General features: G+C 41.4%; 1 protein-coding gene across 4 annotated transcripts in view; it reads right to left on the reverse strand.

Moving 5' to 3' along the window:
* Positions 1–6,246: 6,246 nt before the first annotated feature.
* ddc (dopa decarboxylase) overlaps positions 6,247–13,734 on the reverse strand; it is a 32,769-nt gene continuing 25,281 nt past the window's right edge. For 3 of the 4 annotated variants that reach the window (XM_061777166.1, XM_061777167.1, XM_061777165.1), the window contains 6 exons: positions 13,513–13,580; positions 11,407–11,483; positions 10,671–10,690; positions 10,469–10,567; positions 8,611–8,712; positions 6,247–7,871 (listed from right to left, as the gene is read on the reverse strand). In XM_061777166.1, the coding sequence (XP_061633150.1) occupies positions 7,671–7,871; positions 8,611–8,712; positions 10,469–10,567; positions 10,671–10,690; positions 11,407–11,483; positions 13,513–13,580 (567 nt within the window). In that variant the 3' untranslated portion in view covers positions 6,247–7,670. The remainder of the gene's footprint in view (positions 7,872–8,610; positions 8,713–10,468; positions 10,568–10,670; positions 10,691–11,406; positions 11,484–13,512; positions 13,581–13,734) is intronic. The other variant, XR_009789066.1, reaches the window with a different exon arrangement.

Genomic DNA, 13,734 nt, shown 5'->3' on the forward strand with positions numbered 1-13,734 from the left:
AGAGTCCTCCGTTAAAAGGAGTTACAACTCCCACATCCGGCAGAACTTCGAGCACGTCGCAGTGGACATTGAGCCCAGGTGGACCAAGATGGCGCCTACCGGTGTGGATGCCTCAGTTACCCTCTCTCTAGTATTGTTTTTGTGTTTTTCGTTCGTCTTTGGTGACATTGCACAACTTACTTACACAAGGGGAGACTTGCTCAAGGAGGCTACTCCGGACTCTCTTTCACCAACTTTCACAAATCCGCTCAGTTTTTTCCCTGAGTTACTCACCGGAGCAGCGACCGCAGTCTTTGGCTCATGGAGGCAGAGGCGATGCCACAGAGGGAAGTGAGCTGGCATCCAGGTGAAGCTCCGCAAGATAGGATACTGATTGACGTTTCCGTCGATCCACCACGCGAATCTACACTCCCTACCCAACAAAATGGACGAGCTTCATCTTCTGATAAAGACCAGTAAAGACTTTCCGCCGCCATGTGCTTTACGGAGACTTAGCTTTGTGAAGCTGTACCCGATGGCGCCGTCATGCTTCCCCGCTTCTATCTTCACCAGGTAGACCACGACATGGAATCATCGGGGAAAACAAAAAGCGGCGGGATATGCTTGTATATCAATGAAAAATGGTGTACGGACATCATGGAGCTCAGCACACACTGGAGCCCGCATTTAGAGTCGCTGTTTTTGAACTGTAAGCCATTCTACTCGCCTCGTGAGTTCGCATCATTCATTCTCGCTGGTGTCTACATTCCGCCTCAAGCTAACACGAACGCCGCACTGCTAATGCTCGCCGAACAAGTAAACGAAATTGAAAAAAAACACCCGGACTCACTCCTCATTATTCTCGGGGACTTTAACAAAGCTAAACTCAACCACGAACTCCCTATATACAAGCAGCACATCAACTGTCCTACTAGGGAAAATAACATTTTAGACCACTGCTATACTACACTAAATAACGCATACCGTGCCAAACCTCGTGCAGCATTGGGCTCGTCTGATCACTGCTTAATTCACTTAATACCAACGTACAGACAAGAACTTAAATGCGCAAAGCCTACAGTGAAAACTGTGAAAAAGTGGACCAATGAAGCAAAGAAAGAATTTCAAAGCTGTTTAGACTCCACAGACTCGAGTGTCTTTGAAAATTCAGCTGGCAGCCTGGATGAATATACGGACACTGTCACATCCTATATTAGTTTCTGTGAAGATGTGTGTGTACCAACAGAGTCATTTCGCACATTCAATAACAACAAGCCGTGGTTCACTGCCAAACTTAAGCAACTTTGCCAAGCTAAGGAAAACGCATATCAAAGCAGGGACAGTGCCCTGTATAATCGAGCTAGAAAGCAGCTGACTAAAGAAATCAACATTGCAAAGAGGAACTATTCAGAAAAGTTGGAAAAACAGTTTAGCGCTAACGACTCTAAATCAGTCTGGCATGCATTCCAATCGCTGACCAATTACAAGCGACGATCCCCCCCAAGCCGAGAACAATAGCACACTAGCCAACGACTTGAATACCTTCTACTGCAGATTTGAAAAGGACACTTTCACACCCCACACCCACCCAGCCGCATCAACGACGACAATCACACCTCTGACTTCTGCGTTAACCATCCACGAACAGGATGTGAGACGCATCTTCAAACAATAAAAGATTAACAAAGCGGCAGGCCCGGACCATGTGTCCCCATCCTGCCTCAAAGTCTGCGCGGACCAGCTCGCTCCAGTCTTCACACAGATCCTCAATAGATCTCTGGAACTGTGCAAAGTACCATCCTGTTTCAAATGCTCCACCATCATTGCAGTCCCCAACACATCCCGGTCACAGGCTCTTCCAGCTCCTTCCCTCAGGTAGGCGCAGACATTCCAACAGCTTCTTCCCTCTTGCAATCAACTTCTTCAACAGCTAACCGACAATTCCATTGCAACATGCTGTCAGTTACCAATACTGGCGGCCGGCCGGAGCTGTGACTGTACGGTGGTCGGTGCCTGTCGTGGTGGCAATCCCTGAACCTGTTGGTGGACACCAGCGGTAAGAGATGCCGTCGAGCTGAAGAAGGTGTCCTATCGGGCCTTTTTGTCTTGTGGGACTCTGGAGACAGCTGATGGGTACCGGCTAGCCAAGTGGAATGCAGATTTGGTGGTCGCTGAGGCAAAAACTCGGGCTTGGGAGGAGTTCGGTGAGGCCATTGAGAACGATTTCCGGGCGGCTTCGAAGAAAGTTGAATCTCAGATTCAGGAGGAGCAATGTGGTTTTTGTCCTGGCCATGGAACAGTTGACCAGCTCTACCCCCCTCAGCACGGTTATGGAGGGTGCATGAGTGTTAGCCCAACCAGTCTACATGTGTTTTTCGGAGCTGGAAAAGGCATTTGACCGTGTCCCTTGAGGAGTCCTTTGGATGGTGCTCCGGGAGTATGGGGTACCTGACCCCCTGATAAGGGCTGTTCAGTCCCTGTACGACCGTTATCAGAGTTTTGTCCGCATTGCCGACAGTAAGTCGGATATATTTCGAGTGAGAGTTGGACTTCGCCAAGGCTGCCCTTTGCCACACTTTGTATTTATTACCTTTCATGGACAGAATTTCTAGGTGCAGCCCCCCCGGTAACAATTGCAGTCATAGGGGGCAAATTATGGCCCACCTGAAAAAAGGCTGCTATTGTTGTGGTTGGCAGTGGTGTATATCTGTACTGCATCAAAACGACAGTTGGCTCTAACATTTCCTTTGCCTCAGTTGGTTACATGAGTGTCAAAAATATCAAGGAACTGTGGATATGATGCAGTACAGTACTACACCACTGCAAACTTGAACTAGAACCACAATAATGAATATATTGTTAAATTAATACCTCTTTGACATCAAAACTGAACATTATTGTCTTTGTAGAGGCAGAAGATTTGACACAATTCTGTATTTTATTCGATAGCATTATATTGTGTAAGTAATTGGTGATAATGTGGTTGGTCGTTGGTCTGTTGACTACAATGGCCAATATGAGTTTGAAGTTGCGTGTTTAACAGTGACCTCTTTCGTTAAAACTGTGCAGATACACCTTTATGAAGAAGTGTAGTTGTAAAGAGCAATGTGGATCATTAAACTTTGACTGATATTTTTATAAGCATGTACAAATGTGTTTCCAAACCTGTATTGCGTTTTAGCCATAGTTTTCTGAATCTGAATACCCTCTTAGTCCAAACAGATCAAATAAATGTTTAATTACAACTGGAAAAGGGATTCTAAAAGCACCCTGGGAATCAAAAAGTCACTTAGGGAAGTCCGTAATGGCGTTGCCAAACAGCATCTCATTTCAGCCAAGAGGCTTTCACTGGGAGTGGACATTCTGCCATCAGTATCAATGGCTCACCCACTCTTAACTGATATTGCTTGGGAAAGTCATATTTTGAAACTAGAAATTGCATTTGCCTCAGTGATTGTGTGTAAATAAGAGTTGACATATTGCTTGAGGAATACATGTGAGTAGTATGTAGTAAGTGTTATGTCATGACATCATTGCTTTGGTGTTGTTTTTGACCTTAGAACAGACAAGTGATTATTTTAGGAAGAGAAAAATGATAGCAGACCCATTCCAAGGTTTATTGAAGATTCTAAACTGCCTGCACGTGTGAATGTGAGTGTGAATGCTTGTTTGTCTATATGTCTCCTGCAATTGGCTGGTGACCAGTTCAGGGTGTATGCCGCCTCTCGCCCATAAGTCAGCTAAGATAGGTGCCAGCACGCCCGCGATCCTAGTGAGAAAAAGCGGTACGGAAAATGGATGGATGGATTAACCAACTACATTTACAACCCTTTTAAACGTATTTTACCCCTGTGCCCAACAAAAACAAGACTATATTTTTTTTTTCAACGCTACAAGAACCACCATACAATTCAGACTTCTGAGTCTGAACACCACACAGACTTTGGTGAGTCTCTTTTGAAATAGAAAATAAATATGATCGAAAAAGAAATTCAGTTTAGCATTACACTTCAGCTTGGCCGTGTCTGTACAATCAGTTGATTTGCCCACAGCAATATATTTTGCTCCTCCCAGGTTTTCAGAAGTTTTCCTGCAACATACTTTGCAAGTAGTTCCACTATGCGAAGAGATGCTGTGTCTGAGAGAGACACTATTTTTTAATAGCTGAAGTGACAAACTGCTTAGATTTATTGTCAAGTCAGTTCATCAATTTCAGCAAGCATGCAGTTGTTTACTCTTTCGGACTCGGTAAAAGATCTCATATCCATATCACCAGGTTACCTGTTTAATACTTGTTGCGTTCGGCAGACAAAATAAATACTTCTCAGTCCATTCTGTCTGGAATTGCCGGTTTTTAACATCCACTTTGCGTTTTTCTATTTTTTTCTGCTTTAAGAGAGACATTTTGAAGCCTGTCTTGTTTCACAAAGTGTGTAGTGAATAGCGATGTAGTCCCATCTTGTTGGGTGCGGTTTTATGGATGATTGGATTTTGGTGCAAGCCAGTAGATCCTTTGTGCAGTTGTGCGAGGAGCTATTTAAGTCTACTTGGACAAACTTGTCATATGGGTTTTTGTATCGCCATGATTTTATGGATCACTGCAAGCACACACACGTTACATCATATTAAAATAATAAAGTCCGGGCAGAATTGAATTAAATTTCAAATAGGCTACCAGTTAAATAGGTCTGGTTTATACTGTTAGATCCCGTTTTAGAAAAGTACAATTAAATATATTGTGGTGTCGAGGAAGTTGATGCTGGAATACCCAGCATGCCAAGCGGCTTTGTGTAAATAGTTGACTTACTGGTAGACTTTATTGTTGAGTTTAGATGTTAATTAATCCGTAGTAGTAGTAGTAGTAGAAATTATGAGTGTTCATCCAACCCGTTTATTTTATTATTGTTCACTAACTGTTGGTTTATGTAATCAAGCAACGTGAGTTTCATCTTGTGATTAATGACCCGCCTTGTTGTCGCTCACTTGTGCAGTCTAGTGAGTAATGCATGTTATTGCCCTTTGAGGTAAATAATATCCTCATCAAAGCCACAGTGCCTCTAAGGCCTGGTAAATGCATAAAGACAATCGGTCTGTTTTTGTGCCGATGTTGCCCCTTCCCAACCAAGCATGTCAAACACCAGACAATGTTAAGTTTTATAATATTATCCTATAAGATCGTCCTTAGGTCTGATGTCTGTTAAGAGTGGATTTGTCCCGATTTTAGGGTCTGAATCAGATCGGGCTGACAATCTTCAATTATGAACGTTTTCACTATTTACGAGCAAAACTCTCCATGTGTGTGGGGAACTTCTCCTGAGTCATGACGACGAGAATGGTGACGTGACACAAAATGAATCAATCAAAGAAGCAGCCAAGACCGACGAACACGGAAATGAGCGTAAATGAAAGCGAACGTGGTGTTTTTTGTTGAAAAGTGGATTCCCCAGTTGGCAAGTAGTATTTTTTTGAGAACATCACCATTTTACAAGGTTCTGGGCTTCAGCAACTTTCAAGAACATTCGGAAAACATCGGCGCGTATCCGGAAGCGTTTCTTCTTCTTCATGTTTTTTTAGATCACATGTGATCACGAAAGATTTCTAGATCGGCAATGGAACAGAATCTTTATGTGTGTGGTGTGCTGTGTTGAGATTCTCACAGCACACCTCACACGACGAACAAAACTGTTAAATGGCCGATTTTTTAACTTCACGTGTGGGGTCTGCACCAGATAAAATATCTTTTAAGAGTGGAAAAATCTTTATGTGTGTACAGTGTCTCTAAGTCGCCTGCACGATGCATGCCATAGTTCGCATAAAACAATCTGCCAAAGTGGCTCATTGGAGAGCCAATGTTACTAGCCACTGCTGAAATCCACCAGCATTTGGCTAGTTGGCCATTGTTAACCTAAAACCCCGGTGAGAAGGCTTGGTCTCAGTCACAGGTTGTGAGTTCTCAGACTGCAAACACAAAAATGTACCCAAGAATGGCTATGAATCAAACATTCTGAAGTAATCTTCTGTGAGTCTTGATCTAAGTCCTACTGAACAGTGTAGGAATCAGTTAAACATCATGTTTGGAGAAGGCACACTTGAGTCACAGTGTCAGTCAAAATTCAGCATGTCTAACACTTTAAATGCATACATTTTTATGTGGCTCTCATCTGTTTAGAATGTGCATGGATTCCAAATGTTTCTCTAATCAGAGCAAAATTCTATCAAACAAGTCTATTGAGTGTCTGTAAAGAGAAGAAAATAAATTATCGTTGCTGACAGCAGAAGACTTTATTATTCTGACAAGCCTGTAGCACCACATACATAGCCAAGCCAGAGACACTTCATCAGCAGCTTCCTTGATGTGTGGAGGAGATGGGAAGAATACAAATCAGACACCGTGTAATAAAACTGTGTCGGGCAGTGTGTAGTTTTTTAGAAAATATAATAATATGTGCACATATTAGTGATTCATTCATTCATTTCTGAGGATGTTGTGTTTCATGTGTTGTTTAATATTTGAGTCACTGATGGTGTAGTGGTACACTCATCTGACTTTGGTGTGGGCAGCGTGGGTTCAGATCCCACTCAGTGATGGTGTGAATGTGAGTGTGAATTGTTGTCTCTGTCTATATGTGCCCTGTGACTGACTGGCACCCAGTTCAGGATGTAGTCTGCCTTTTTCCCAAAGTCAGCTTTGACCCTGAACAGGAGAAGTGGTGTTGAGGATGAATGGATATTTAATATTTGTCCCTGTGAAGTGTTTCATCCTTAAGCCTACTTTTGTCACTGCTCGAAAGCAATTCTCAACTCATCTTCCTCAAACACTCCCACATGTGATTCAAAATAATACAAGGCAACCAAATACGCTTGAGGTCAAAGATTGATATTCATCTTCATCACTGTCACATTGCTAAAACAATCTTTTCTGCCAGCAATACTTGATCACCCTCATTTAATCAGCACCCTGTGACTACACACTGTATTGTACGTGTAAATTCTGAACGGTGATGGATATTGAATTAAATAGTTTAATTGATTGGATTCCCTTGTCAATGGCCACATTCCTGTTCATTGTTTTCTGCACCACATGGGCAATATGTGTATGTAACAGTGCAGAAAGTACCTTTAAACATTTTTAAATGTACATCAATTTGGTTAAAATTAATGTCCATATTAAAAACAGTGACAATAATCTTAAAAAATAATAATAATAATAATTTGCATCTATAGCTAAGTCAGTAATGTTCTGTTTGTTAATGATCCTTCACTAAATGTCTAAATGAGTATACATACATACATTTGCAGGCAAATTAACAAAAACAAACACATACAAAGTGCAATACTGTACATTCATCGGACACCACAGAAAATACATTTTGAGTTCACCACAACCCACATTTTACACAGGACACAGACGCTACATAGGCAATGAATAGCTAAGGAAGATATTTTGGTAATGTGGGAGGCAGTTGGAGTTCCCATGCAGAGGGAGTGAGCAGAGATTTGAACCCAGGACCTCTGTGAGGCAGACATGCTTTACCATGCCAAATAATTTCCACATTTTTTTTAAGTGTGCAAACCAGTTTTTAAGCCTGAAAGTAGCTATAGTGTGTGTGTGTGTGTTTTGTCCTATCTGACATTCCTTCTCTGCAACATTGGGTTAATAACATTTATACTGTGACTTGTTTGCCCAGTTGTTATTGAATGTTATCCTGCAGGAGTTCAAAGGTCAGCTGTGTAATGTGCCGCCACGCTTGCCGGATGTGACGAGACTCAGTGGTGCGCGAGCAAATGGCGAAGCGCAGGACAAAGCGTCCGGTAAGATGACAAGGCACCAAGTGGATCTCTCTGCTCTTTGTGATCCTCTTCAGCAGATTCTGATTCAGCTCATTGGAGCCCTGAGAGGGAGTGAAAAACAAAACAAGCTGTGAGACTGATCACATTGGCTCACACAGCACTGACTTCATTTAACTCTGTGTGTGTCATCATGTGCTAAATTGCTGACAATGAATGACCACAAGTTATAATTTGTGGTCATTCATTGTCAGCAATACACAGTACTACAGTATATAGGTGATCAAATGAAGTAGTAGGGATATACAAGGGTCTGTATACTTTGCCCTTGGTTTTTATCTTGCAATAAAAATATTTTCTCCAAGTGAAGGTCAGTATGAGAGCAATGGGAATGTTTTGAAAATGTGACATTTTTAGCCATTGGTTCTCAACTGTCGTTACCCTGGGACGCGCATTTTTCTATTGTCGCAAAATCGGAACCCACTCACAGAGGTTAAGAACAATAAAGAACTAGTGTTAACAAGTATGAATATCATATTTTCAAACACAACTACTCATATTTAGTGCCTTTCAGAGCACCTTACGAAGAAACCGAGGGTGACCATAATTGCATGTACAAGAATGTATATTTGGGAAAACTGGGACTGATCTCTTCTTTTTAGGAAATGAAAGCTGCACACCAAAGCAACCTGTCCGCGACACACCCAAAACGACTCTGCGACCCACATTTGGGTCCCCGGCCACCAATTGAGAATCACTGCTTTAAGCGACGACCTCAGTTGGAATCGAGGCCAAATGCAATGAGGGTTTATCCAGCAATATATTTTGAGAGTTGAATGTTACCTTCAGCCTGAAGCAAACCAGACCCATGATGACGTCAGCACAGATCTCAAATCTCTTGTCTGCTCGTACCAGACTCTCAAACTCCTTGGCCAGGCCCACTTGCTGAAGACAGAAACAATAGTGGTATTACCATCCACTTTATGTGTACATAATTTGCATTGCATTTTTCACTGTCATCTCAGGGACATTTGTTGTTAACTGCGACAGAAACATTTCTAATGAATCACATTAACCTCGGAAATGATGTGTGCACTGTCTACGTCCGCTAGATGGCAGTACCGTGTACTTGGTCTCACAACGTGTTCTAATGTCAGTATAAATCTGAACATCCTTATCCAAAACGATAGTGGAGGAGGGATATACAATTTAGACAACATGTATTTAAATAACATTTAATAAAAAAAAAATGGTTTAAAACCGTTAAGCCTTTAAAACACTAAACCTCAACAAGAAAAATAAGTACATACAAAAATAGTGATACATTCAATTTGGACAATGAACCAATCCCAAGCGTACTGGAAATAAAAATGACATTGACAAACATCTAAATGACATTAACTTTCACCAAGACCAATCATTTCTGAAATCGTGCACATAATAGCTGCTTGCATTGTAAAACCTCCATGGTAAAGTGGTGCTCAATTTTGTGGCTCAAGTTGAGCATTTTACAATGGCAGAGTGCTATGTGTTAATAAATAATACTTGATTTAATATCATCATGTAACTGCTACAGTGAGAATTTCAAGCGATACAGTGGAACTTGCATTGCCGGATAAGCTGCCTGACCCAGACACTTAGCAACTACAAAACAAAGGGAATTGTGGTTCCAAATTTGATCTGTTCCACGTCATCTAGACGTTCAGCGTGTGCAACTCAATCTGGGATAATCGGAAATGACTTATGGCTGTAGGGATCAATGTTGCTAATTTAAAACGGAGCGTAAACTCAAAACAGGCTCATTTGATTGACAGAGCCGACTGGAGGGAACAAAGTGGAAGATGAAGAGGAGAGACAGGCACGAAGGGATGAAACATCATGAAGGCAAGGAGGACAGGGTGAAGGTGGACGGGCTGTGGAAATGCAGGAAAAGGTTACTATATAAAAAGAAAGCTGCAGAGCAGATGTGTGTGAGTCACATGTTGATGAAAACACACACACAGAAAAAGAAGCAATGCAATGAAGAGACTCGTGGTATCAGGAGCTTTACGGCAGAGTGACGGTAGAGGATCCCAAGATAATCACAGATATACAAGTGCAATAACTCATTTCTTCCAGCAAGAAAGACAGAAGTGCATTCCAATGGTTGCAAATGAGTTTGCCCATTTTGCAATTTTCAGCACAATCTAGTCTGACTTTTAATACCAAAGGAATTGAAATCAGCTTTTCAAGATTCCAAAGGTCAAAATGAGCTTACATACTCATGACCATTGCATTGTACTACGTTACAATCTAAACTGAGTTGAACTGATTCATGTTCTTAATAATGGGATTAAATACATAGCTGTACACACTAATTTATGATGCAACTTCAATTTACTTGCCAAATTAAAACTTGTAAGACTATATTATGTTTGTCTTTTGACATAATACAATCATAGTTTATTTGACACGAACACAAACGGTATGCAGTACTGCATGATTTGTGATAGCAGAAACGATTCCACTGGCAGGTGACCAAATTAAAATCTTGAATGAAAACCTAAAAAAAAAACATGTTTTCTTAATCAAGACCATGAATTGTTTGACTAGACAACACGACAATTAGCAATTGTATAAGACGTGTCAGTAAACATCAGGTAACAGCAATTTGTAATGGACCAGAGCGAGCTCCCAAAACAAATTGGATTTAAAGGAATACCTTGCGTATATGCGCCTGTAATCCTTGCAGGCCGTACATGCGAAAGACAAACCACATTTTGAGCGAGCGGAATCGTCTGCCCAGTGGAATCTGCCAATGCTGAGAGAAAGAAAACAAGCACCACATGAAAAGCACGTGCTATATCTATATATTTTTTTTCTTTTTCTAATATTTCTGTTAAATAAAGAGAGTATGTTCTTACCCTATAATCGGTCACTAGCCCTGTTGATGAAAAATACATCAGTCATTTAGTTTTTTTCCAGTTTTTAAACTCATCAGAAGCCCATATAAAGAGGCTCTAAATTCGAACTGTTAATGTGTCTTTATAGAGCTCATTTGACATAAATGCTACTTTTCATCAACTCTCAATCATCATTATTATAATCATTACCAATACTGACCAATACTAAAATAACCTTGCCTGTATCTGTGTTCTTGTGGTCGCACTTTGTGTTGCAGGTGCTGCCATTCCACCCACACACACGCGCGCGTGTGCGCACATAAACTCACGCACACAATCCCCTCATGTCACTGCCACAAGCTACCAGATCATCCCCGCGGAATGTAGGCTCATGTTTACCACTGCTAATAACCACTAATTACATTGGAGGGTCCAGCTTGAACAAGAGAAAGCTTTGGTAAGGTGTCTTAGTTCAGTGACAAGTGGCTCACGTCGTTCTGCTTGCCTGTCAGGCAAATTACATCTGCAGAAATGCATTCTACACACATAATGCATCGACTCTTGAATTATTCCATATCGCTTAACTTTTGGTTTGTGTATGGGCCTATTTTACGGAATTGAAATTTGATTCGAACACAATCAAAAGAGTTTGTTTTCTGTGTGTAGCAACATTGTTGGGTTCTGAAGGCGAGGAAGTGACCTAATTTGACTATTTTGGTATGTAGTGTGTAGTGCAGTTGAGGTGAGATGAACTTACCTGACTCCTGGTTCTCATGTCTCAGGTAGAGTGGTTCCACCTTGAAGGCTCCAATCATGTCCTGTCTCTTCTTGACCCTGTGAATGAGTGTTGTTGCATAGTAAACCAACTTTTCTGAACTGTTGAATATAGCTATTGCACAACTCCGGGTTATAACAAAATGAACGACAGAGGTTATTTTTCAGGCAGATGGTGTCCCAGTAGCAGGGGCAGGGTGGCAATAGGGAATTTCGGGACAACTCTAGATTATAGCCTGCAAGCAAGCCTGCGTGTGTTTATGATTCGTGACTTCGTCGGACCCTTGCTGTTGTGCCGTGCGCGGTGCGACCAAAAACTGTTGTTAAGCAGCAGACAAGCCCTAAGCGGGTTGTCACTGCCCTCCAACCCCACACCAGACCGTGAACCAAAATATGCAAAGCTGACAGCTCTTTTAGTGGAGGAAGGATAAAGCAGCATAGTTTCAGGTGGGCACAGTGAGAAAATGGGAAAATATTAGACTAAGCAGACCATCCATTTGTTTTGTAAATGGTTTGGTATACGAAATTGTGAAATACTTTAGTCCTTATGTATTGCAAGCGTCATTGACTCTTGTTGTTGCTCACCATCAGAAAATGATCAAGTCTCTGTGAGCTGACGTGATTTACACTTTTAGGCCATGAAGGGATATGAACATATGATTTGATATGGGAACAAATGAGTGGGATTACTCTGTGTTAGATAAATTGTAGAAGTTATCATTTATTTGCTTAGCTTGCATTAGTATTATGGACGATTAGTATTATGATTGACGATTTTAGATGTCTCGCCTTCGACTCAGCATCATCCGATGGAAGGGCGCCTGGACCAAGGACGTGATCGGATGTGGTCGGGTCGGGACAAGTGTTGGTCCAATATTTTGTGTTGTGTCTTATTGCTTAGAATACTATGTCTGGGAAAAACCCTCTTATTATCAAATATTATGTGTCGTGTCTTATTGTTTAGAATACTATGTCTGGGAAAAACCCTCTTATTATCAAATATTTTGTGTTGTGTCTTATTGCTTAGAACATTATGATTTGTAAATCCCTCCTATTTCAAATAAATACAGGAGCGAGGGGGGGGGGGGGGGGGGGATTGTTTAGAGCGTGTTGAGAGGCTGTGATCTGAACAATCTCCCATACGCCCTCCTCATGAGAAAAAGAAACCAGTGTCTTCATTCCTTTTGTGTCTATTTTTTATAATGTTGGGTAAGATAAATCCAACACTCTGATATAAGAAAGCGTAAACCCTCCAACAGGGTGTGCGTGTGCGTGCATGTGTGTGATTTATGGCATTTTCTTACATGGGACATCTTTGTGTATTAAACACATAACTCTTGTTATGATTATTATTATTATAAGCAGCAGCATCAGGGCTGTATGTCACTAGCAGAGGGGTTATTGAGGGACTGGGTGACCCCATGGTGGCAATGAGGAGGTGGTGCTGTTCTTGGAGAACGAGGAAGAGGAGGAGGAAGATGCGGTGGTCTTATTGGGGGAGAAGGGAGAGAATGGAACAGGATGCAGCAATAACTAGATCGGTTGAGATGCCGTGTGTAAGGCTGCTGTACTGGGTAGGCAATTCTATTATGCATCCACTGTATACAGCAAAAAATTATAAGTTCTAAAATCACAGTCACCGCTCATTGGTTAGTATTCAGGGCTTTGTTGCAAGGCAGGAGGAAAAAAAAAAAAATGGTCTTGGGTTGTGCTCACCGGGGGCCTCTCCATCTAAATTCCCGGGCTGAATTTTGGGCCCAGTCCGTCCCTGCCCAGTATCTTGTTGTAACATATTGACAGCGGAAACTATTGAGCCATCTGACCTTTCCAATGAAAATGTTTAATTTGTCTATTGAACTGTTGACGGTAAAAGAGGAATTATGTTACCGCATCTGGTAGGTACTGTCTTCAATGCAAATTGTAAAATGCAGAAGGCACGAGACTGGTTGTAGGTCCCTCGTTAGATTTTTACTGATTATCATTTATTGCTTACTGGTATTATGTATTGAGCCATACGATGACAAAATAACATATGACACTTTTGTTTACTTTTGTTTATTTTTCCTTTGTGATGAAAAAGACAGCTTACCACATGGCAGAGCAGTCGAAGTTGACCAAAAGCCATTTGTGTGGGTTCAAATTGAAAGAATCCGCAAACTGTAACAGACAAAAATAGGCAACTATCAGACTGTTTGCGGTCTAAAAATCAGATGTGATAACATATCAGGAATGCATTAAACATGAAAATATCTTAGAAAGTTTGCCGCAGATTGTTGACATTTATCACCCAAAATGAACCATTGCTACAACC

Source organism: Phyllopteryx taeniolatus, chromosome 6 (assembly GCF_024500385.1).
Source record: "Phyllopteryx taeniolatus isolate TA_2022b chromosome 6, UOR_Ptae_1.2, whole genome shotgun sequence".
NCBI lineage: Eukaryota > Metazoa > Chordata > Actinopteri > Syngnathiformes > Syngnathidae > Phyllopteryx > Phyllopteryx taeniolatus.